Source organism: Balaenoptera ricei, chromosome 2, assembly GCF_028023285.1.
Source record: "Balaenoptera ricei isolate mBalRic1 chromosome 2, mBalRic1.hap2, whole genome shotgun sequence".
In the NCBI taxonomy this organism is placed as follows: domain Eukaryota; kingdom Metazoa; phylum Chordata; class Mammalia; order Artiodactyla; family Balaenopteridae; genus Balaenoptera; species Balaenoptera ricei.
In genome coordinates this window covers 64,943,733-64,966,592 of record NC_082640.1, presented here as the reverse complement: position 1 = coordinate 64,966,592, position 22,860 = coordinate 64,943,733, and the positions used below count along the sequence as shown (strand labels likewise).

Genomic DNA, 22,860 nt, shown 5'->3' with positions numbered 1-22,860 from the left:
CAGACAAACCTCTTCCTTTTCAAAGATAAATCCAGAAGACCTAGAAAATAATAATTTAAAAAATATTAACATATCTCAGGCACTTGATACACCAGGCAGTGAACTGAGCACTGAATGTGTATTGTTATTTAACCCTCAGATTAATCTGGCAGGGGGACCAGTCACCCCATTTATAGTTGAAAAAAGCTGAGGCTCAGAGAGGACGCACACCTTGGTATGACTCCGCTTAACCCCGGCACTGTCCCCCCACCTTGCCCCTCCATCCCTGCAATCAGCAGAACAATTCCGTTGCATTTTCTGCCTTCAAAGAAGAAATGCTTAAAGCCAAGAAGAAAAAGGTCATGTGAGAAATCTGTGAAATCCTAGGGGTTCCCTGCCCTTTGGCCTGTATATGAATTCTCCTAGTTATCCAGAGATGTCTGGCCTTGATGGAGGAAGGATGGTTCAGAATACTCTGCTCTGGAAATGACAATAGCTAGACTGGTGCCCAGAGAAGAAAGAGTATGGCAAATACTGCCCAGCCTTAAGCCCTTCCCACCTAAGCACTCAAACTATTCAAGACCCTTGATCTTCTAAAAGCATCAGACTTGCCTCAGTTATTTGGGTCATTTAATGTCTATAAGGCCATTATACTCTCCAATTCCCTATCCCAAGTTTTATCCGTAAGGTTTAAAGGCCTGAAGTCTTTAAACATATAGAAAGCCTGAGCAAAGGCATGCTAGCAAGAAACATGGTTGAAATTTGACCAAATAGGCCCTGAACATTATCCTGCAGTCTTGCTTTGGGGAACATAAGCCTGCAAAGGCAGCCTGCTGAAGTTCACAGGCTAGTCTCTGGGATGTGTGAGCACAGCAATTCTACATTGAGAAAGAGATTGGGATCTTCAGGAAGAAGTCTTGGAGAATTAGAGGAGGTACATAAGCTGAATTATCTGCTGCCAACCTGGCATCCATACCCCACCCCCCGCCCCACCCCTCTTAAGGTCTTGTCTTCATTGCAGAGATGCCAGGAAGTACATTTCCCAGGATCCCCTTCCCCTATGGTTTGCTAATGGAAGGGAGGCACTCACGTGAGATTTGTAAAGTAAATGAGGAGCCATTATTCTCTGGAGGCAGTTGCAGCCATGTGTGTAGGAACACGGAGATTTCACAGCAGCCTTCTTTAGAGTTGCAGGAGCTTCCAGGCAAGCTCTTGAGAACTTCAGAACTTTTGATTCAGATCTGCTGGCTTTCTGGACCATCTGTGGGAGCTTTCTCTCATCTGTTTCCCCAGTTCTTCCAAAGTTTATGTTAAGCCCCTAATACCTATATTAAGTCCCTCACACCTGAAATATACTAAGTGGCCTCTGTTTTCCTAATACAATACAGCTCTCAGTTGATCCCAAGATTTATTCAACCTTTTGCTGTAAATTGGCCCCATGAAATTCAAATGGGTTACAGCTCTGTTTCACTGCACTTAGGGCTTTTGCTAGGGGAGGGGGATACTACGAAAACTCCTTTCAGCCCTCAACGCCAGAAATGTCTCTGGCTATGAAACACACAGAGGAAGACCCTGTGGGACTATCTGGGCCTTTCTTTTCAACTGCAGTTTTCAGATTTGTGAGACACTTCTCCTCCTCCACCCTTAAGGGAATATTTAAGGGTAGGAAGGGCAGAGAAAGACTCAAAGATGCCAAGAAGCACCCATTCAAATTAATAAATATAACCTGATAGGGGAACCCAGATATTGTGGATGATTAGTCTCCATCTGGTGGACACCACTGGTTTTCCCCACTAGGATGCAAGCTCCATGGGGGCAGGAGCTTTGTTCAGCAACGTACCACCACCAGCTAGGACAGTGCCCTGGGTGTGGGTGCTCAGTCAATACTTGTTGGATGGATGGATGAACGGCCACACAGAACTGAGAAGTGACATGCTCCTCGGAGTCCGAGATGACTCACAAGATTCAACAGACATTACATGTGTCTTATCCATATTCACGGTTATGTCCCTGGCTCTAAGATGCTGTACTGCTATCCAATCTAGGAGACAGAACAAGTTTTTAAAAAGCAAAGCTCTGGTCTGCATCTCCTTACAGCTTTCTGCTCTTATCTTTATAATAATCAAAGGTTTGTTGTGGATTCAGTAATCAATCACAAGGGCAACTTTTAAAAACGGCATTACTGGGCTTCCCTGGTGGCGCAGTGGTTGAGAATCTGCCTGCCAATGCAGGGGGCACAGGTTCGAGCCCTGATCTGGGAAGATCCCACATGCCGCGGAGCAACTAGGCCCGCGAGCCACAACTACTGAGCCTGCGCGTCTGGAGCTTGTGCTCCGCAACAAGAGAGGCCGCGATAGTGAGAGGCCCGCGCACCGCGATGAAGAGTAGCCCCCGCTTGCCGCAACTACAGAAAGCCCTTGCACAGAAACAAAGACCCAACACAGCCATAAATAAATAAATAAATAAATAAAGGAGTTCCTTTAAAAACAAAACAAACAAACAAAAAAAACCCGGCATTATTAGGTTTTATTTAGCCAATTAAGGAAATCTTAGTCCACTATTTTGTTGTAATGTGAATTTAATGCAAAATGTCAATGTAAACTTGATGTAAAAAGAAATGTGAAGGATGATCCCAGAATTTTAAAAATTGAATAAATTTGACATTAGGGGAAAATTGATCACATTAATTTTTTTTCAATTCCACCTGAGACTTGGTTTGGCATTTGAGAACCCCTGATCTCATTCAGCCCTCTCATCCAAAATGTAAGTGTGGGCACCTTTTGTTAGGTGCTGAGGATCTAAGAGTCAGCAAGATAGGCTCTTTTCTTGCCTTGGGAAGCTAACATCAAAGTTTTTTGATGCCACAAATACTGGGAGCTGTTGAGAACACAAGACCTCTAAGCCAGTTCAAGGGGGAAGAGGACATTTCCAAGTAGAACTGCTTTTTACACTGAGACCTGAGAGTCAGTTAAGAGTTATCCGAAGAAGTAAACCTGGGGGGAAGAGAACACATTCCAGACAGAGGGCAAATGACTTTCCCAAAGTCATGCAGTGCAGGGGCAGAACAAAAAGGATACACTAGGGCCCTCTATTAGCAGCTATTGCTACTTCTTCATGGCCTTTTTGGTGAGGATCCTCAATGTAGATTTACTGCCTTCCCTGCCCACCTACCTCTAAATTGATTAAATGAAGTCTTGACGCTTAGCATCCATTACAGAAAACTCACAGCTTGAATCTCACCTTCACTTGAACTCTACTGAGTTCCAATAATTACCACCTCTGTACTTTGAAAATTTGGGGGCTCAGTCCTTTCCTTAAAAAAAACATCACTTTAACAAAAATCATTGCTCTTCCTTGGGTTCAGGTTGGAGTGAGTTGGGGTGGGAGCCAGGATGGTCAGAAAACAAACCACACGTATTGCTGCTTCTGGAAGCTTTGTTCTTTAATGAGCCACGGAGTGATCTGCTCATCAAGCTGCTCTTGTGTAGCCATACAGTGCATATTTTGAGTGACACAAACTCTACTTTATACACATGATGTCCCCCTCCCTCCCACCAAAAGAAGATGAAAAAAAAAAAAAAAAAAAAAGGAAATCACAAAGTGCCTGTTGATTGCATCAGGAATGTAATCAGTTCTGTGGGTGAGACAAATCATTCTTCGTATAGTATTATTCTGTTAAACAGTAAAATGATATTATATTTCACAGGATATGTCCTTTTACAATACATAGTCTTTTATAAATTTACACTCAGCATACTTATAAATTACTTTCAATCCATTAAAATAACATAATACTAATCTGTAGTCCACACCTTTCCCTTAGTAAATACAATTACTTGTTCAAAAGGTGCAAACTTTTATATGACCTAACAGGGCTGATAAATAGGCATTAAGTATGGATGGAGAGCAAGGTGACAGACCCCTTGGTGGGGCTTTTGAAAACAGTTTCAACCAAGAGACCAACAAGACCTAAAAGATCCACCTCCACAATCATTGTTTTGCCCTTTACCACCAAATCAAATGTGGGAGTGGTTCCAGAGCAAAGTGGTTAACAGTATTTTAGGGGCACAGAAAGACAGAGGACTCCCACAAATACGAAGGAATTTTACTACAAGGCTAGCGTGGTTTTGGGGGACAGTGCCAATTGTCACAAAATTATGGGTAGACAAACACATCTATCAACACAGAATGATGTTGTCCAGCTCCCCACCAAGGGGGAGAAAATAGGGAGAGAGAAGGATGAGCAAAGCTGTCTGGACTTTGTTTCTTCTTAAAACTCTGAGCTTTAAACACATCCTGAGAACACTTTCTTCTCTCTGGTTCACCAAAGTGCTTGTGAAAGGTACACATTCATTATAGTTAAAAAAACCACGGCCCACAGGCACTAAAGTGGGCCTGCAGAACCTTGCTGGACCTCCTTTTTTCAGCATGCTTCTGGAACCCTCTGTCTTTGACAGTGAAAACAACCCTATTGTTGTTGTGATGGAAGACAGAAGTCTCCACTAACCCCCCAGCAAGGTAAGAGCTGTAGCTGGTTTTCAAAGCATGAGAAGGTGGGGCTCTTGTATCCCACCCCCTAACCTCAGGTCCCTCTACCTCTGCAAGGCTCATACTGAGCTGTATCTCCTTTGTCTTTCAGAAGCCGAGTGGCAAAATAATTAAAATGGCAGGAAGTATAAAGCGCATTACAAACTCAGCACTTCACCTTCCTAAATCCTTCCTGTATTTGCTTCACTTTGTGATACACAGTGCACACTTCTCTGTTTCCATTACGTTTTCCATGGTAAGGGATACGTCGGCTTTAATTGGGAGAATTAAAAATCCAGGCTGTGTTTGGGGCTGGGAACGTGTGATAAGAAGAGAATGCTCTGCATTTTAGAGTATGGGCTTCAAATGAGGGGCTGCCCCACTGCTGCCATGCAGGGATTTCCTTTGAGGCATTTGAGATCAAAGAAAATGAGCAGAGAGGCAATAGGAAACACAAATTTGACATATACTAAGGTTAAATATCTCAATCATAAGTGATTGTAATACAGCAGCGGTCCCCAACTTTTTTGGCACCAGGGACTGGTTTCGTAGGAGACAATTTTTCCACGGACAGGGGGCGGGGGGGAGGGGGAATGGTTCAGGCGGTGATGCGAGCGATGGGGAGCGATGGGGAGCGGCAAACGAAGCTTCGCTCGCTCACCCCGCCGCTCACCTCCTGCTGCGCAGCCCGGTTCCTAACAGGCTGTGAGACCGGTACAGTCCGCAGCCCAGGGATTGGGCACCCCTGGTAATACAGCATCGCCTTGTGGTAACATAACTTTAACCACGGAGAGGACCAGTTAACATCAGAGGGAGGGAGATACAGCGCTTGGTTCTGACAGTTTTTTAGAGTTATGGCTTCATCTCCTTCCCAGGCCAACAATGCCTATTATGTTAGGAGAACAACGGCTTGCTTTCCTTCAAAGGGAGGGTCCCACGTTTGCTCTCCATTCTTATAATTGCATGGATCTCCCTTCCCCCACCCTCCATTCTGGCAGCTTGTTAAATGACTAGAAATCCACAAATCTAGCAACTGAAAAACAAATATTTATTTAATTTTATCCAATTTCAGGTTTTAGGTCCCTGAGAAAAATTATAAAGTCTCTTAACATCCATCGCCTGGTTTCTATAAAGTGACCTATATGAGTAGTTTTTTAACTGCCAAAAACTTACTTTGCAAAACAACAGCAACAAAACAAAAACTCCACAAAGATTCAGAGGGGAGGCCACGTGCCAAGATGTGTTTCCCAGGCCATTTCTGTGGGCCAAAGAAAACTATTCAACAGGGCTAATCTCTTTTTTTGGTATGGTATTTAACCAACGTTCTGGAGCAAGTGGAGCGTAGTAGTTAGTGCCAGCTGAAAACCACCCTCCCAAGAATAATGGGACTGACTGTGCCTGGCACGGGGACTGGGGCACCCACGCTGACACACCATGCTGAGGGGTTGGGTTTTCCTCTAGGAGACTCTCAAATTCAGATTTTTAAAGGCTTTACCTTTGTTACTCCTCAGGACAGCATGAACAAGGTGGCAGATATTTGCAGGATATAAAATCTAACATTTACTTACTAACCATCATCATTCTGGAGATTTAGAAAGATTCCTTTCCCGAGGTCATTTCTGAACCCAAACCAGAGAGAGGTAAGCCTCCTCCTACCTGTAGCTGCCACTCAGAATGATGTTCCATGTCTGGCCTCTGGGGCTCAACAATAACCAAGGAGGCAGTGGCATGAGGTTCAGTGTTGTGTAACAGGAGAGACTCTGCCTTAACGAAAGTCTTAATATTTCTATAACTTCACATCAAATAAGTATGAAAAGGAAGAATAACCAAAATTCAGGTTACAGATGGTAAAGGCTCTTTTTTTTAGAACAGTGCATGTGGTAGTTAGACAAGATGCATTTAGTAACTTTAAAAAAACATTTTCACATACTTATCTCAAGAAAGGGTATCATGTTTCATTTTCCATATATTATAAATAGGCAAAAACAGATTTCTAATCCCACAAATGCTAAGAAGCTTAAAATGCTTTCATAACTCAGGTATATGGAGACACCCAGTGGTGAGAAAAATGGTCTGACTTTTCCCTCAACCCAGGGATGAGTGGCTCTCACCATCACGTCCAATGGCCCCTAATCTGTGGGAAGAAATTCCATGGGAAGCAAGGTAGCATAAGGTTAAAAAGAAATATGCATACTATACATATATATATTTACAGTAAACTTCAGTAACCAGAATATTAACAAAAATAGCTTCAAGTAGTCCTTGATTTTTTTTTTTTTCATCTATTTAATACTGATGGTCTGAGGAAAAGAAGATAAAAGTTAGATGGGTCATATTAAAAACTTTTCTCTTTTTTTTTTTGGCAGCTTTCTGTAACACTTATTCATGCAGTGCTGTGTGTGAATGTTTGGGGAGAAGTGATTAAATGGTCACATTATTTGTCTGAGCTCGTGGTGGAAAGCCACCAGCAGATAAATAGGTTCATATACGATCTTCAGTTTAATCTATACGAAGAGAAAAGCCTGGATGGATTAGCATGAAACCCTCATGTTTAGGGTTCACCATGTCTCTGGGACATTTAAAAAATATTAGAGGAACCTGATCCTAGAATCAGGGGCTATAAGAACAGTATAGCTACTGAAATTTCGGGCCATGCAATATATTTGGCAGGAACTAACCAGGAGTTAAACCAGCATTGATTATTACGACATCAAACATCATCAAAAGCAAAACATGTATTCTCCTCTTCACTGTGTAACCACAGATGTCTGAGACATGCTCTGATGGCTTAATGGAGACAACTGCTTTTTCACTTTCCCCAGAATATAACATGGAGTGTTTTTCAAAAATCTTAAAATAGAGGGCTTAGGCTTTTTGTTTATAAATCCTTGGAAAAAAATTATATTCTACCCCAGTTCCTAACTATCCCAAAATAAACCCAAAGGATTTCACTTTCATGGTTAAGAAAGATTTATATGTTTTCTTCAAATGTCAAAAATCAGTGGGTCCCTCCAGCCCACAATGTCCCCCCAGTTCCACACTCACCTCTGGGAAGGGAAAAGAGGAGGGAGGAGAGGCAACTACAAAGACCTCCACAACTGACCCAAATCCCCAGGCCCTGGTTGCTTTGTTTAGTCAAATCTCTAGTCAAATACAGCAGCCAAGGCACAACTGGCACCATCCCTAGCAGGCTTCAAAGAGGCCTTTCCGCTTCGGCAGGAGGACCAGGAATTCAGCACACAAGGTCTTGGTTGTATGCTTGGGCGAGAGGCAGGACCACAATTAGGATGAATATTGTGGACCAGGTGATGAGGCCCCAAAGATGAGATGTAGCCATGAAGGGACAACACATCTGCCAGTTCAGACCATAAACTCATTATTTCCAAAGAGAGCTAGCTGTTGGGTAGAGCTGCAGTCTGGGTCCACAGTTTTCCTGCGGCCAGACACAACTGTCCCCTCTGGGGTCTCTTTGGTTTTCTGAGGTGAGTTTTTCACATTCTTTAATTTTTGTTTGCCCTTTTCAGGGTTGAAGGTTCCTCTGCTGATGAATTGAGGCTTGTCTTCTAGGGACTTGGTCTGGCCCAATGGCCCTTCCACTCCCAGGGCCTCGCCAGCTGAGGAAGCTCGGTAGAATGGAGATTTGGAATAAATTTGAAATCGTCTTCTGGTCCCATGAGAAGATGCAGTGCTAGATGAACATAAAGAAGAGACTGAAGAGTCCACTGAATCCAGTGAGTCTTGCTGCTTTTTTAGCTGCTTCCGCAACTTGCCTGAAGGTTCAGACTTGCCAGCTGCCTTCAGGGAGATAAGGGCTAAGCTTCTCTCTAATGCAAGAAAGAGACCAAAGCTGTAAATGACAGTTCCCTCTGGGACAAATCACCATGTGATGAAGAGGTGTCGCTGTTCACATGGAAAGTGGGCGGCTAAGATCTGGGGGGCCCAGGTTGGCCTACTTTGTGAACAGACACGACTCGAGAAGAGCTCACCACACATTTCTACACCACCCATATCGTTTCAGAATCAACCCCAAGGAAGTCTGCAGCTGGACTATGGCATCAGAAGAGGTCTACAACCGTCCCTATCATTTAAAAAACTGCCAGGATATGTAGTCAATTCCACATCTCACTGAAACACGCCAGGCAGTTAAAGACCTTGTTTGCTACAGTCCCATCTCACAGCAGGGCTCAGCTCCTGCTACCCACCCTTAGAAAATGGATCATGGGTCAGTAAGACACAGAAGCTGTGACTGTTGCCTTTTCTCTGTGGTAAATATAGAGAAAACATTAAATTGCAAAAGTAATGCCTTACATTGAAGGCTTGGTCTGATGAACAATTTATATAGAAGTTTCACAAAATCGGTATATTTCAACTCTTTAGGACTTTGTCACCTTTTCATGTAAACTCAAGGCCTTCTTTAAAGGGACTTTGTCTTCACTTGGGAATCCTTATTCCTTCTTTGCAAAACAAATCTGGAGTCTTTGGTCTAACATGTTCATTTACCTGATTTCTCAGCGATGGCACCTTCAGACTCGATATTCAAATTTTCAGAGCTATCCGCAGTCCCTATGGAGGCCTCAGACTCAAGGGTTTCATCATCAGAGGCACGGGGTTCCAGTACAAGCATCTCAAAAGTTAGCTCTTCCCTGTAAGATACAATCAAGAAACGCATTATCATTTGATAAGAAACGGAAGGAAGACAACAGGAAAAAAGACCTTCCATGAAAATCAGGAATTGAGGTAGCAAAAACAGCCACGTTTCTTACTGTTCCCTTCCAGGGTGGTGATAAGGACCTGAAAGCACAGTCACAGTGAAGGCTAAAGACAGCAAAGGCTGGGACCTACAACAGGGCTAAGCGTGAGGTAGAGAAAGATGCTGAAGCTACGAGACCTTCTGGTAAAATGAACTCTGGGCTGGTAATCAGGAGATGATTCTAAACTCACTCTAAACTCATTCATAATATATCAGGAAAGTACTTTCCTCTCTCTGGACCTCAACTTTCTCATCCACAAAACAAAGAGATTAAACTAGATAGTCTCTAGGATTCCTTCCAGCGCTTAAACTATTTTCTACAAAATTTTATTCACTGGTTACAGACTATATCCTCTACCTTGACCAAGGAGAGACCTCTAGATCTCCTAGATGAAGTAAAACACTGATTGACCTTTTCTGTCCTTTGAAGCCTTTGCCATCTCCACTTAAGAGTATTCTCTACTCCTCCTCATCAATCACCCACCTACCTCTCAGTCATGCCCCTTCATTCCCTGAAGTTTTTGGTACTTGGCTCCTAATCTCGCTTTCTCACTACTGCCTGACACCACCCTGATCTATTTCAATCCACATCTTTGTGAAAGCTCACATTAATACCCTAAAACCAAGTTCCTTTACGTCTGCAACTCCTAACAACCTCTCCTCCACTTTATATAGGCAATTTTCTCCAATGGGCAGATCCTAGAGTTTGTCAATCCAATTCTCCACTCTGTCCACAATCTCCTTATCCTTCCAACTGTAACTCCGTTTTTCATCAAGTCTCCTCCCTTTCAGAGCCCTCGTAGCTTCTCTTCCACTCTACCTAGCTTTAAATTATTCATCCTTTAATACCTCCAACATCTAGCTTGAGATTCATGGACAATCTTTTCAAGGACCGTCTCACCAGCAACTCATTGCTGCATTTACACCTGCCATAAGCAGTGTGCATTCACACCTCTAAGACTAGGCTCATACGTTTTCCTTTCTCTGGAAAGACTTTTCACCTTCCTAGCAAATTCCTATTCACCCTTCAATACTTCCAATGCCATTTTCATCAAAGCTGAATTAGGTCCTCTTTTCAGATCATTTTTATATCAAATAGCTAGCCCCTGGTCAAAGTAGACCACTTTTGCCTTACCATGTTCAGCACATCTGAGCCCTAGCTGCCTTTTTTAGCTTGCCCAAATTCGAGATTCAATCCTGACAGGCAAAAAGTACTTTAACAGACTCATAACCTCTCATGAATCAAGCTCTCAGACCTAGGATTCTGGGATCCTGGGAACTCAGGAACAAAAATCCCCTTAAAACATAGGAGTCATCATTGTCAACCAAAACCACTACACAGTACCTTCAGGGAGAACCATGGGATGTTCACATTATCCCCAAGATGTAGTGTTACCCACTCCTGCTCCAGTGATGGTAGAGGTCACAGAGCAGCTTATTTGTCGCCTAAATTGCAACCAATTTCCTTACCCAGTGTCCCAGCACCCACTGGAGTTGCTGCCTTACCCTGACCAGCCAGTTGCTGGCCCCATGGCTATACTGATCGTCAGATAATAACCTTCCTTTATGGAGTTCTGAATAATCTTAGCCTGGGAATCCTTATTCCTCCTTTTTAAGACAAATCTGTTTACCAAGGCTGGTGACCTGTTAGGGATCTTGGCTAAGACTGACACACCCTGTCCCTGTCAGCATCTCCAGAATCATCACTGTAGCAGCTTCAGTTTGGTCTCCCAGCTCACAGAGCATCCTTCCTTGAGGGGACAACTTTCACACTGCTACCTGAGTACAGGCAACATGTCTTTGTCATCTCCACATCCCCTGTATCACCTAAGCTAGTGCTTGACTCACAATAAGGAAGAATAAAAAAAGGACAGAAGGAAGGAAATGAAAACAGATACCTAGTTGCTCCCTTTCCCCCTGGAAACTCACTTTTCTTTCTGCAGGTTCTCAATCTGCTCAGTCAGGACTCTCTCCTCCTGCTGCATAGCTGCTTGCTGCTGTTCTGTGATGTCAGCCTCCAGTGCTGCCTCACTAGTCAAGGTCTCTTCTGGGACATCAGACATGGAGGGCAACCGAACTACAACAGGAGAGGATGGGCATGGATAGTTCCCTCGACGAAGACGCCCCTTCCCCTGCAAAGAAAAATATATGTTAAAAGGTAAATTGAGTGACTGATCAGTTTTACTTGGCCCAGTTAGGATAACAAGTGTACTACTTCCATCACACCTGGTGAATGGTAAGAATAAGCAGAAACATTCTGTGAGACCTAAGATATTTAGTGAGATACCATCCATCGAACACATTTAGGTTAAGCATTTTCTTGCAAGAGCACTGGAAAATGGGTACGTTGGTGGGTGGGAGTGTAAGAACACACTGTGTACTGAGACAAGATTCTTCTTTTAATCTAAGCTGCATCCCCTCCAAACTAAATATCCACACATGGCTATTTAAATTAATTAATTAAAATAAAATGGGGGGTAAGGGGGGGAGGGATAAATTGGGAGATTAGGATTGACATGTATACACTACTATAGATAAAATAGATAACTAATAAGGACCTCCTGTATAGCACAGGGAACTCTACTCAATACTCTGTAATGGCCTGCATGGGAAAAGAATCTAAAAAAGTGGATATATGTATATGTATAACTGATTTACTTTGCTGTACACCTGAAACTAACACAACATGGTAAATCAACTATACTCCAATAAAATTTTTTTAAAAATTAAATAGAAGTAAAAATTTAGTTGTGCATTCACACTAGCCAGATTTCAAAAGCTCAACAGCCACAGGTGGCTAGTGACTACCATATTGAACAGGGCAGATGTAGAACATTTCCATCATCGAAGAAAGTTCTGATGGACAACACTGCTCTATAACTTTAACCTTGGAATATACAATCTCTCTAGGAAGACTACAGAAACAGGTCCTAAAACTCAGTTTTATTTTTTTAAAAAAGTCATTTATATATTACAGGGTGTTAGTGAGAGATATTCTCTAAGAACAACTCAAGAAACTTCTTTCTTGAGATCAGAGGGGGAAAAAAACTCATTGTTTTAATTGGTTACCTTGCACAGAACTTTTGCTTCTGATAATGGCAGACTAGGTATTTAAAATTAAACCTCCTGCTGAGAAAAACTGGACCAAACATAAAAAACCCAACATATTCTTGAAGGCACCAGAGAGCTAACAAGGTAGACCAAGGAGAGGCTAGCCCAGCATTCAGGGCTAATTTAAATTTAAGAAGAGGTGGATGAGAGTCTGAGCAGAGCTTTTGACAGACTACAGCAGGAGTCAGCAAATTATGGCCCCTGAGCCAAATCTGTCCTTGTGCCTGATTTTGTAAATAAAGCTTTACTGAAATGCCTTCATGCTCATTAATTCATGCACTGTCTATGGCTCTTCTGCCGAATAATGGTAGCACTGATGGTTGCAAGAGATTGTATGGTCCACAACGCCTCAAGTATTTACTCTCTGGTCCTTTACAGAAAAAGTTTGCCAACCCCTGGGGTAAAGAATAATAGTCCAGACCCAGGCAAGGGTGTGGGCTGCAGTCTGGTTTGAGTGTGGGCTCCATCCCCATCCATGCCTGATGCTGGGACCCCTAAGGTTCGCATCCTAGATATAAGTGTAAATTGAAATTATTACGGTCCTTGAAGATACTGCAGCCTAGCTTCAACTCATTTGAATGGTTCAGAAAACTGTAATCCCTAAAATTGGATTAAAGTAACCCCAGTTTGCTAGTGCCCTAGGACCTGGCAGAAGAAATGAAAACACTATCTGGAGGAAAGTAACATCATCTCAGGTTTCAAAATATTTTAAAAATAATTTTTAAAAATACTATGTCTCACACACAATAAAAGGCAACCAAGCACAAAAGGAGACAAGACAATGTAAATGAAAGCCAGTAAAAACAACAGAAACCTTCAATGACACCAGATATTGTTGCTCTCAGAACAGACTTAAAATAACCATGCTGAAAGAGATAGAAAGACACAGTTGAATTAGTGGACCAGAAGTTAGGTCAGAAGAAAATACAAAGAATCAAGCAGAGAAAACAAAACAAAACAAAAAATTTTCTAGAAAAATTCAGAAAAGTTGATAGGAGAACACAATAAAAAGATCTACTATATATAAAAAGATTACCAGGAGAGAAGAGAGATCCTGTAGAAGAAATAACAAAAAGATAATGGCAGAACATTTTTCAAAACTAATTAAAGATGTCAACCTACTGACTAAAGAAAGCCTTTGACCTCTAGGAAAGATAATTAAAAAAGAAGTCCATACCTAGAGACAGCTGCTAAAAATTAAAGGCAAGATAAAATCTTAAAAGCAGTCAAAAAAAAAAAAAAAGTACCTGCAACAAAGAAGCAACTATTTGATTCAAAGCTTACTTTTCAACAGAAACAATGTACGTCAGAAAACAATAAATGGTATTTTCAAGAGATGAAAGGAAAAAGTAACTGCCAATCTAGAATTCTATACATCACAAAAACAAACTTCAAGAATGAAGTTGAAATAAAGACATTTTCAGACATACTAAGACAGGAAATCTGTCACCAGCAGATCTGCACTAAAGGAAGGGCAGACAGAAAATGACCCAAGAAGAAAAGTCAGGGAGGAAGAAATGAAGAGCAATGAAAACGGTAAATATGTAAGTCTAAAAGAATTTGCATAAAACATAAGAATAATGTGTTGAATTTAAAATACACAGGTAATTAAAAACATAACAACAACATCAACTACATCATATAATAGCTAAAGCATATTAAAGTCCTTGCATTATCTGGGAAAAAAATAAAAGTACCAATTAACAGACTTTGATAAACCACAAATTTATGTTGTAATCTTTAGGTTGACTACTAAAAGAAGAGTAAAAAAGTATAAAACTTCAAAACTAACAAAGGAAAAAAATGGAATAATAGAAAGTAGCCAAAAGAAAAAGGCAAGAATGAACCAAAAAAAGCAAGAAAGAAAAGAAACATATGTCAGGTAAGAAAAATTAAAAGCACAAAATAAAATAGTAGATTTAAATCCAAATATATCAGTGATTACATTAAATTAAGTAGATTAAATGCTCTAGTTAAAATCTGAAGATTATCAGACTGTATTCAAAAAAAGAAAACCCAACTATATTAAGTTTACAAAGCATGCATATAAAACATTCAGAATTCAGAAAGGCTGAAAGTAAAAAGATTGGCATAAAAGACTTACCATGTCAGCACAGAGAAAACAAGTGTGTACACACCAATCAGTAAAGTCATAGAACTGAACAACTTAATAAACATAAGTGATATAATAGACATACATAGAATTCACGATCTAACTACAGAATACTCATTATTTTAAAGCACATACAGCAAGACAATACATTTCCAAGGGTTCAAATAGTTTATCTGACCTTTAAATTAATTTAAAATAAGTTTTCTGATAGTGCAGTTACAAAGAGAAAACTAAAAATCCCTATGTATGCAGAATTTAAGAAATAGACTTCTATGAATAAAGAAGATATGGTACATATATGAAATAATGACATTTGCAGCAACATGGATGGACCTAGAGATTATCATACTAAGTGAAGTAAGTCAGAAAGAGAAAGACAAATACCATATGATATCACTTATATGTGGAATCTAAAATATGACACAAATGAACTTATCTATGAAACAGAAACAGACTCACAGACATAGAGAACAGACTTGTGGTTGCCAAGGGGAGGGGGCATGGGGGAGGGATGGATTGGGAGTTTTGGATTAGCAGATGCTAACTATCAATATTATATATAGAATGGATAAGCAACAAGGTCCTACTGTATAGCACAGGGAACTATATTCAATATCCTGTGATAAACCATAATGGAAAAGATTATGAAAAGAATGTATATATATGTATAAATGAGTCACTTTGCTGTACAGCAGAAATTAACACACTGTAAATCAAATATACTTGAATAAAATAAAAACAAAAAGAAAGAAGACTTCTAAAACACCCATAGCCCAGCCAAAGAAGAAATCACAATGAAAATTTTAAAATTCTTTGAACTAAACAGTAATATCAAAATCTATGGGATATAGTTTAACTCTGCCTATATTAAAGTTATAGCCTTATATATATATATATTAGAAAAAAAGAAAGGTTAAAAATTAAAGAGATAAGTATCTATTTCAGGAAACTAGATAAAGAACAACAAAATAAACCCAAGGAGAAAAAAGAAAATAAACAGTAAATAAACATTAGAAAAAAGAGGACCAAAGCCAAAATGTAGCTCTTCGAAAAGACTAATAAAAGATTTTAAACTCTGGCAAAATTGGTAAGAGAAAAAGAATTTACGAATAACCAAAGGCGGGAATGAAAAGGGGACATCACTAAAAATCTAGTAGACATGAAAAGGATAAGAGGCTACTATGAACAACTTTATGTCAATAAATCTGAAATTTTATACAAAGTGGAGAAATTTCTACAAAAATCCAAGTAATTAATACTGTCAAAAAATAAAAAATATGATTAATCTTATAAACTGAATCTATAAATAAAACCTTTACAGAGAGAAAACTGGAAGCCTACATGATTTCACTAGTAAACAAGATGAAATAACGCACAAATTCTTCCACAGAATTAAAAATAAGGGCTACTCTCCAACTCATTCTTAGAGGTCAGCATAAGCTTGATACCAAAACATAAGGACATTAAAAGGAAAGTCTATTATAGGACAATTTTAGTCATAAACTGGGGTGTAAAAATTCTAAACAACATACTATAAATCAAATCAAGCAATATATAAGGAGAATATTACATCATGACTAAGTTGGATTTATTGCACTAGTATAATGATTTAATATTCAGAAATTCACTCGTAAAATATCATAACAATAAAATTTAAAAGTCTCATGCACACCTCAATACATGCAGTAAAGGCATTTCATAAAATTCAATATTAAATCACAATTACAACTCTTAGAAAACCAGGAATAGAAGGGAACATATTTAATCTCATCAAGCATCTATAAAAATTCTATAGCAAACATCATACTTAGTGGTAAAAGGCTGAAAGCTTTCCCTTTGAGACTGGGAACATGCCAAGAATGATCCCTATCACCACTTCCTTTCAACATAGCATTGAAGGTTCTAGCTAGCGTAAGAAAAAGAAATAAAAGACAGAAGGATTATGAAAGAACAAATGAAACTATCATTATTCATGAACAACATGACTGTAGAGGTAGGAAATCCAAAGGAATGCACAGAAAAATTGTTAGAATAAGTGGAAAAATACCAAAATCAATTGTATTTTTATTTAACAAGCAACAAACAGAATATAAAAATTTTAAAATAACATTTATAATTGTATTAAAATTATTAAAATCCTAGTAACAATTCAAATAATTCAAAAGATGTGTAAGATATCTATGTACAAAACTATAAAACAGTTTTGAGAGGAATTAATGATCTACATGAATGGAGAGATATATCATGTTCACAGATGGGAACAATCAATATTGTAAAAATATCAATTCTCCCTAAAGTGATCCCTAAATTCAATGCAATCTCAATAAAAATCCCAAGACAATTTTTGTGAAGCTGATTCTATAATTTATATGGCAATACTGTACACAGAGCCAAGAATAGTCAAAACACTATTGAAGAAGGAGGTAGGATGACTTGTTCTAGCAGATATTTTTAGAAAGCTATAGTAATTAAAACAGTGGTGCTGGTACAAAGATAGTCAAAATAGAGAGCCTAGAAAGAGAGCCACACATATATAGACTCTTGATTTATCACAAACGGGGAACTTCAGAGCAGTATGGAAAGGATGCTTTTTTAAATAAACAGTGCTGGAAAAACTGGATATCCATGTGGAAACATAAAGACCACTCCCTACACTATACCACATACAAAAATTGTTTCCAGGTGGATTATATATCTAAATATGAAAGGCAAAACAATAAAGCTTTTAGAAGATAATAAAGATTATCTTCATAACTTCAGGTAGTAAAAAACTTCTTAAACATGACCCTAAAAGTACTAGTCTAAAGGAAAAGACTGGTAAGTTAGCCTACATTACAATTAAGAACATCCTGTTCATCAAGACACCTTTAAGACTGGAAGAAGAAAGCTGCAACAGAAGTAACCAATAAAGGGTATGTATCCAGAATTCATAAAGAACTCCTACAGATGAGAGAAAGACAGACAACCCAATTAGATAAATGGGCAAGAGTTCTGAACAGGTCCTTCACAAAAGAGCATATCCAAACTGCCAACATACTTATGAAAAGGTGCTTAAGCACATTAGAGTCACAACACAGAAATTTAAAATAAGACCCCAATGATACATCCACTAAAATGGTTAAAATTAAGGAATCTAGCAATATAAGTGCTGGGGAGGAAGTGGAGCAATTGGGAACTCTCATACACTGCTAGTAAAGTACAACCATTTTGGAAAAAAAGTTTGGTATTATGTACTCAGGTTGAAGATATATATATCCTGTGACTCAGTAATTCCACTCCTATATAACCCCCACAAAAATACATCCATGTGTCCATCCAAACTACATGTATCAGAATGTTCATAGCAGCATTATTCATAACTCCCCAAACACAAGCCAAATGTCCATCAATACTAGAATGCATAAACTGTGGTATACATATACACTGGAATACTATATAGTAACATATATGAGCTACAATGAAACACAATAATATGGATAAGCCTTACACACATAAAGTTGAGTGAAATAAGTCAGATATAAAATAATACCTATTATATGATTCCATTTATATAAAGCTCAAAAACAGACAAAACTATAGTGCTCAGGGATACATACTTTAGTGGGAAACCAAGAAAGAAAACAGAGTAAGTGATTAACATAAAACTCAAGTTATTGCTTACCTTTGGGGGAGAGAAAGGATTGCAATTGGAAAGAGAAAGAGAAGAGCTTCTGGGGGTGCTGGCAATGTTCTATTTCTTGACCTGAGGTTGGTATGTGGATGTTTACTTCATAATTCATTAAGATGCAGATGTATGTTTCTGTGCTTTTTTTTTAATGTGTTGTATTTCTCAACAAGTTAAGAGCTCCTCTTCAAAGTTAACTATTAATGCAAATATACTACTATCTTTTGAATAGAATGGGACAATAAACTGACAGATTTCTGAGTTGATTTTGGGAAGAAGAAAGGAAGACATGCTGTCTCAGAAACCGAAACTGCTGAGCTAGCCCAAATGGTAAGGTGAAAGTAGAAGGTGAGTTCTAAGGGCATTCAGACTGACTCTTCCAAGCTCATGCCCTCTAAAACATGCAACAGGATGAATAGTAAGAGGGTGACAAGACTGCTATTCCACTTTTAGTTCTGAGAGCAAGAAGTAAAGAATATGTTAAGAAAAAGGCCCTCAAAACAAACTGTCAGTCTGCAAATTTAATAGAGGATGACTACGGAAAAGATAGCATTGTGGGATGGATGCAGAGAACAGGGTTTGAAGTTGGTATCAACACAGTGTTAAAGTCCATTATGACTGGTCAGAATTACATTATAAATTCCAAGGCAGCTTCTCATTACATATCATTTTGACTATTTTAATGAAGCCAAATGAACAACTAAAACTTAATGTGATATAAAAGCCTCAGGGAGCTGGAAAAATCTGAGCTTACTCCTAGTATTCACTTCCCAGTATTCAATAGAAGAGCTGCCTTTGTTCGGCATTCATACCATCACCTGGCCACCTAAAGTACTTCACTACGGGTTAGCTAAGAATTACTTAACAGAGCTGAAGAAAATCAAACTCCACAGGTCTGATCTCTCTTAAGATAGCATTAAACAAAGATTAAGGAAAAGCTGGAACCCCTACAGCCCAGAGTTCTCTTACAAGGTCAGAGAAAGTAAATTTTAAAGTTAATTACATAGAGCTTTTAGAAACATGGGAAAATGTTAATACTGTGTTAAAAACTGGACATAAACTGGTATATCATCGGTTCTTTTAAAATCTGCAGGGCTTCCCTGGTGGCGCAGTGGTTGAGAGTCTGCCTGCCAATGCAGGGCACACGGGTTCGAGCCCTGGGCCGGGAGGATCCCACATGCCGCGGAGCAACTGGGCCCGTGAGCCACAATTACTGAGCCTGTGCGTCTGGAGCCTGTGCTCTGCAGCAGGGGAGGCTGCGATAGTGAGAGGCCCGCGCACCGCGATGAGGAGTGGCCCCCGCTTGCCACAACTAGAGAAAGCCCTCGCACAGAAACGAAGACCCAACACAGCCATAAATAAATAAGTTAATTAATTAAAAAAAAATAAAATCTGCAAATATATCAAGGTATTTCCTGAGTGGAATAATATCCTTTATTCTCCATACTTTTCCATAGTAAGCATAATTTAGTTTTTTTAAATGGGATTTCTTTTTTTATAGCAACATTCACTATATATTCTCTTTCAGTGGTTTTATCCATAATTGTTTTTCTACCATCACTGCAAAAGTCAACAGAGTGAAAAAGGCAAATATTTTCTTCACATTATGATAAAAATATTTGACCTTGTGGACTTCCTGGAAAGAGTTAGCAGTTAACACTTTGAGAAGTGGTTTGTAGTATCCTTCGTTCATTTTCCACTAGGTCTTTCTCCTATTTATTTGTAGGGGCTTCTCCTCATTAACCAGGGAAAATCAGACTTTGTGATATGAGTTGTAAATATTTTCTTACCATGTATCATTTCCCTTTTGCCTTGCTTATGGTCATATTTGTCATGCATTAATACTTGATAATTATGCCAATGAACCTATCAACTTTTCTTTTAATGGTTTTATATAATAGAAAAACCTCCCCTACTCCAAGATCACAGTATATTTTTCTATCATAATAGGGATTTTATTGGTTTTGATTGATCACATAGTTTATGAACAATGTGTACCCAATTGTTAATATAAGTACTGAAAAACCTATAAAGCCATATTGTAATCCTTTTCTGAACAGTTATGCCAGTGACTTTCCAGCTTAAACTCGAGACAAATTATTCCTAAAATCGAGATTTCAACTACAATTATTTTCAAATGTCAGTGAGTGTTAGGTCTAAAGTCCCACTTATCCACGATTTAATATCATACACAATATTCAAATTTCCAACCTCTCATTAACAAAGTTACTAGGAAAAGCTGGATTACCACTACCAAAGACATCACAGATAACACAGTTACGACAGAGAGCCAATCAAGGAGCAATTTAAGACATTACTATGCTTTTGAGGAGTTAACTATTTTCACTTTGTAAAGAAAAATAAACTAGCACTGATTTCACCCTTTCAAAATGGGAGAAGGTGGAATTCCCTTCTTCTTAAAAAACATATTTGTAACTGAACTCATAGAAACAGAGAGTAGATCGGTGGTTGCCAGGGGCTGGGGTGTGGGGGAAATGGGTGATAGTGGTCAAACGGTACAAATTTCCAGTCACAAGATGAATAAATTCTGGGGATGTAATGTACAGCATACTGACTGTAGTTAACAATACTGTATTATATGCTTAAAAGTTGCTAAGAGAGTAGATCTTAAATGTTGTTACCACCAAAAAAAAAAAAGAGAAATAAGTAACTAGATGAAGTAATGGATGTGTTAACTAACCTTACTGTGGTAATCATTTCATTATATATACATATATATATATATAAAATCATCACATTGTACACCTTAAATTTACACAATGTTATATGTCAACTATATCTCAATGTATATAATCTCAATATATATACTAGGAGGAAAAGAAAAAACCAAAACACATGTTTTTAGAGCTCTAAAAAAGTCACATTTAAAAAACTGATTAATGGGGCTTACCTGGTGGCGCAGTGGTTGAGAATCTGCCTGCCAATGCAGGGCACATGGGTTCGAGCCCTGGTCTGGGAAGATCCCACATGCCGCGGAGCAACTAGGCCCGTGAGCCACAACTACTGAGCCTGCGCGTCTGGAGCCTGAGCTCCGCAACAGGAGAGGCCGCGATAGTGAGAGGCCCGCGCACCGCGATGAAGAGTGGCCCCCGCTTGCCACAACTAGAGAAAGCCCTCGCACAGAAACGAAGACCCAACACAGCCAAAAATAAAAATAAATAAATAAATAAAAAACTGATTAAAAAAATTCTACTGGATTGTACAAGAAGTACAATACAGGGCCCACTGACTTGATAAATTATATTAACTTAATCACACTTGGCTTCAGTTTCTCTGTTATCTTAAGGTGTTTTTAGTTTCTTTGTTAGCTACTTCAGTCTGTTTTCCTTTTGCTCCCCTTTCCCCTTTTGTTCCTATTTTTTTTCCCTAAAGATTTATCCTTTTCTGCCTCCTGTTATGTATTGGCTTCAATTTTTGTAGAAAAGGTGTATCTGATAACCTTCTTCATCTCCTCTTGGGCTCTTCCATAATTGCCCTTTCAGCTGAAGTAAACTTCTTCTTGGATGTTTTGGCAATATGAAGGTGAAGAGGTGGAATGCTTTTGTGCCTGCAGGATACAGGGCAGTAAACAGCTCTGCAAAGCTAGGTTGCCTGAGCTGTAAGACATCCCTCCGTATCTGCAGGTTCTGCATTCTTGGATTCAACCAACTGCAGAATGAAAATATTTGAAAAAAATTTCCCTAAAATTTCAAAAAACAAAACTTGAATTTGCCACCATGCACTAACAACTATTTACATAGTATTTACATTGAATTAGGTATGGTAAGTAATCTAGGAATGATTTAAAGTAGGCAGGACACCTATCCTTCTCAAACTATTCCCAAAAACTGAAGAGGAAGAAATGCTTCTGAACTCTTTCTATGAGGTCAGCATCACCCTGATGTCAAAACCAAAGACACCACAAAAAAAGATAATTACAGGCCAATGTCACTGATGAACACAGACATAAAAGTCCTTAACAAAACGCTAGCAAACCAAATTCAACAATACATTATAAGGATCATACCATGATCAAGTAGGATTTATCCCAGGGATGCAAGGATGGTTCAATACCCACAAATCAATCAATGTGATTACACCACATTAACAAACTGAAGAATAAAAATTATGATCATCTCAACAGATGCAGAAAAAGCTTTGACAGAATTCAACATCCATTTATGATAAAAACTCTCAACAAAGTGGGTATAGAGAGAACAAACCTCAACATAATAAAGGCCATATATGACAAACCTAACATCACACTCAATGGTGAAAAGCTGAAAGCATTTCCTCTAAGATCAGAAACAAGACAAATATGCCCACTCTCATCACTTTTACTTAACATAGTATTGGAAGTCCTAGCCACAGTAATCAGACAAGAAAAATAAAAGGAATACAAATTGCAAAGGAGGAAGTAAAACTGTCACTGTTTGCAGATGACATGATACCATACATATAAAAAAATCCTAAAGATACCACTCAAAAAATATGAGAATAAATTAATTGACTAAAGTTTCAGGATACAAAATTAATATACAGAAATCTGATGCATTTCTATACACTAACAATGAACTATCAGAAAGAGGAAATAAGAAAACAATTCCATTTACAACTGCATCAAAAAGAAGAAAATACCTAGGAATAAATCTAACCAAGGAGATAAAAGACCTGTACTTGGAAAACTAAAAGACACCAATGAAAGAAACTGAAGAT

General features: G+C 38.9%; 1 protein-coding gene across 9 annotated transcripts in view; it reads right to left on the bottom strand.

Moving 5' to 3' along the window:
- Positions 1–3,400: 3,400 nt before the first annotated feature.
- The window catches only part of MYO9A (myosin IXA), a 278,184-nt gene continuing 258,724 nt past the window's right edge, over positions 3,401–22,860 (bottom strand). For all 9 annotated transcript variants that reach the window (XM_059912852.1, XM_059912849.1, XM_059912850.1 and 6 more), the window contains 3 exons: positions 11,186–11,388; positions 9,007–9,149; positions 3,401–8,330 (listed from right to left, as the gene is read on the bottom strand). In XM_059912852.1, the coding sequence (XP_059768835.1) occupies positions 7,867–8,330; positions 9,007–9,149; positions 11,186–11,388 (810 nt within the window). In that variant the 3' untranslated portion in view covers positions 3,401–7,866. The remainder of the gene's footprint in view (positions 8,331–9,006; positions 9,150–11,185; positions 11,389–22,860) is intronic.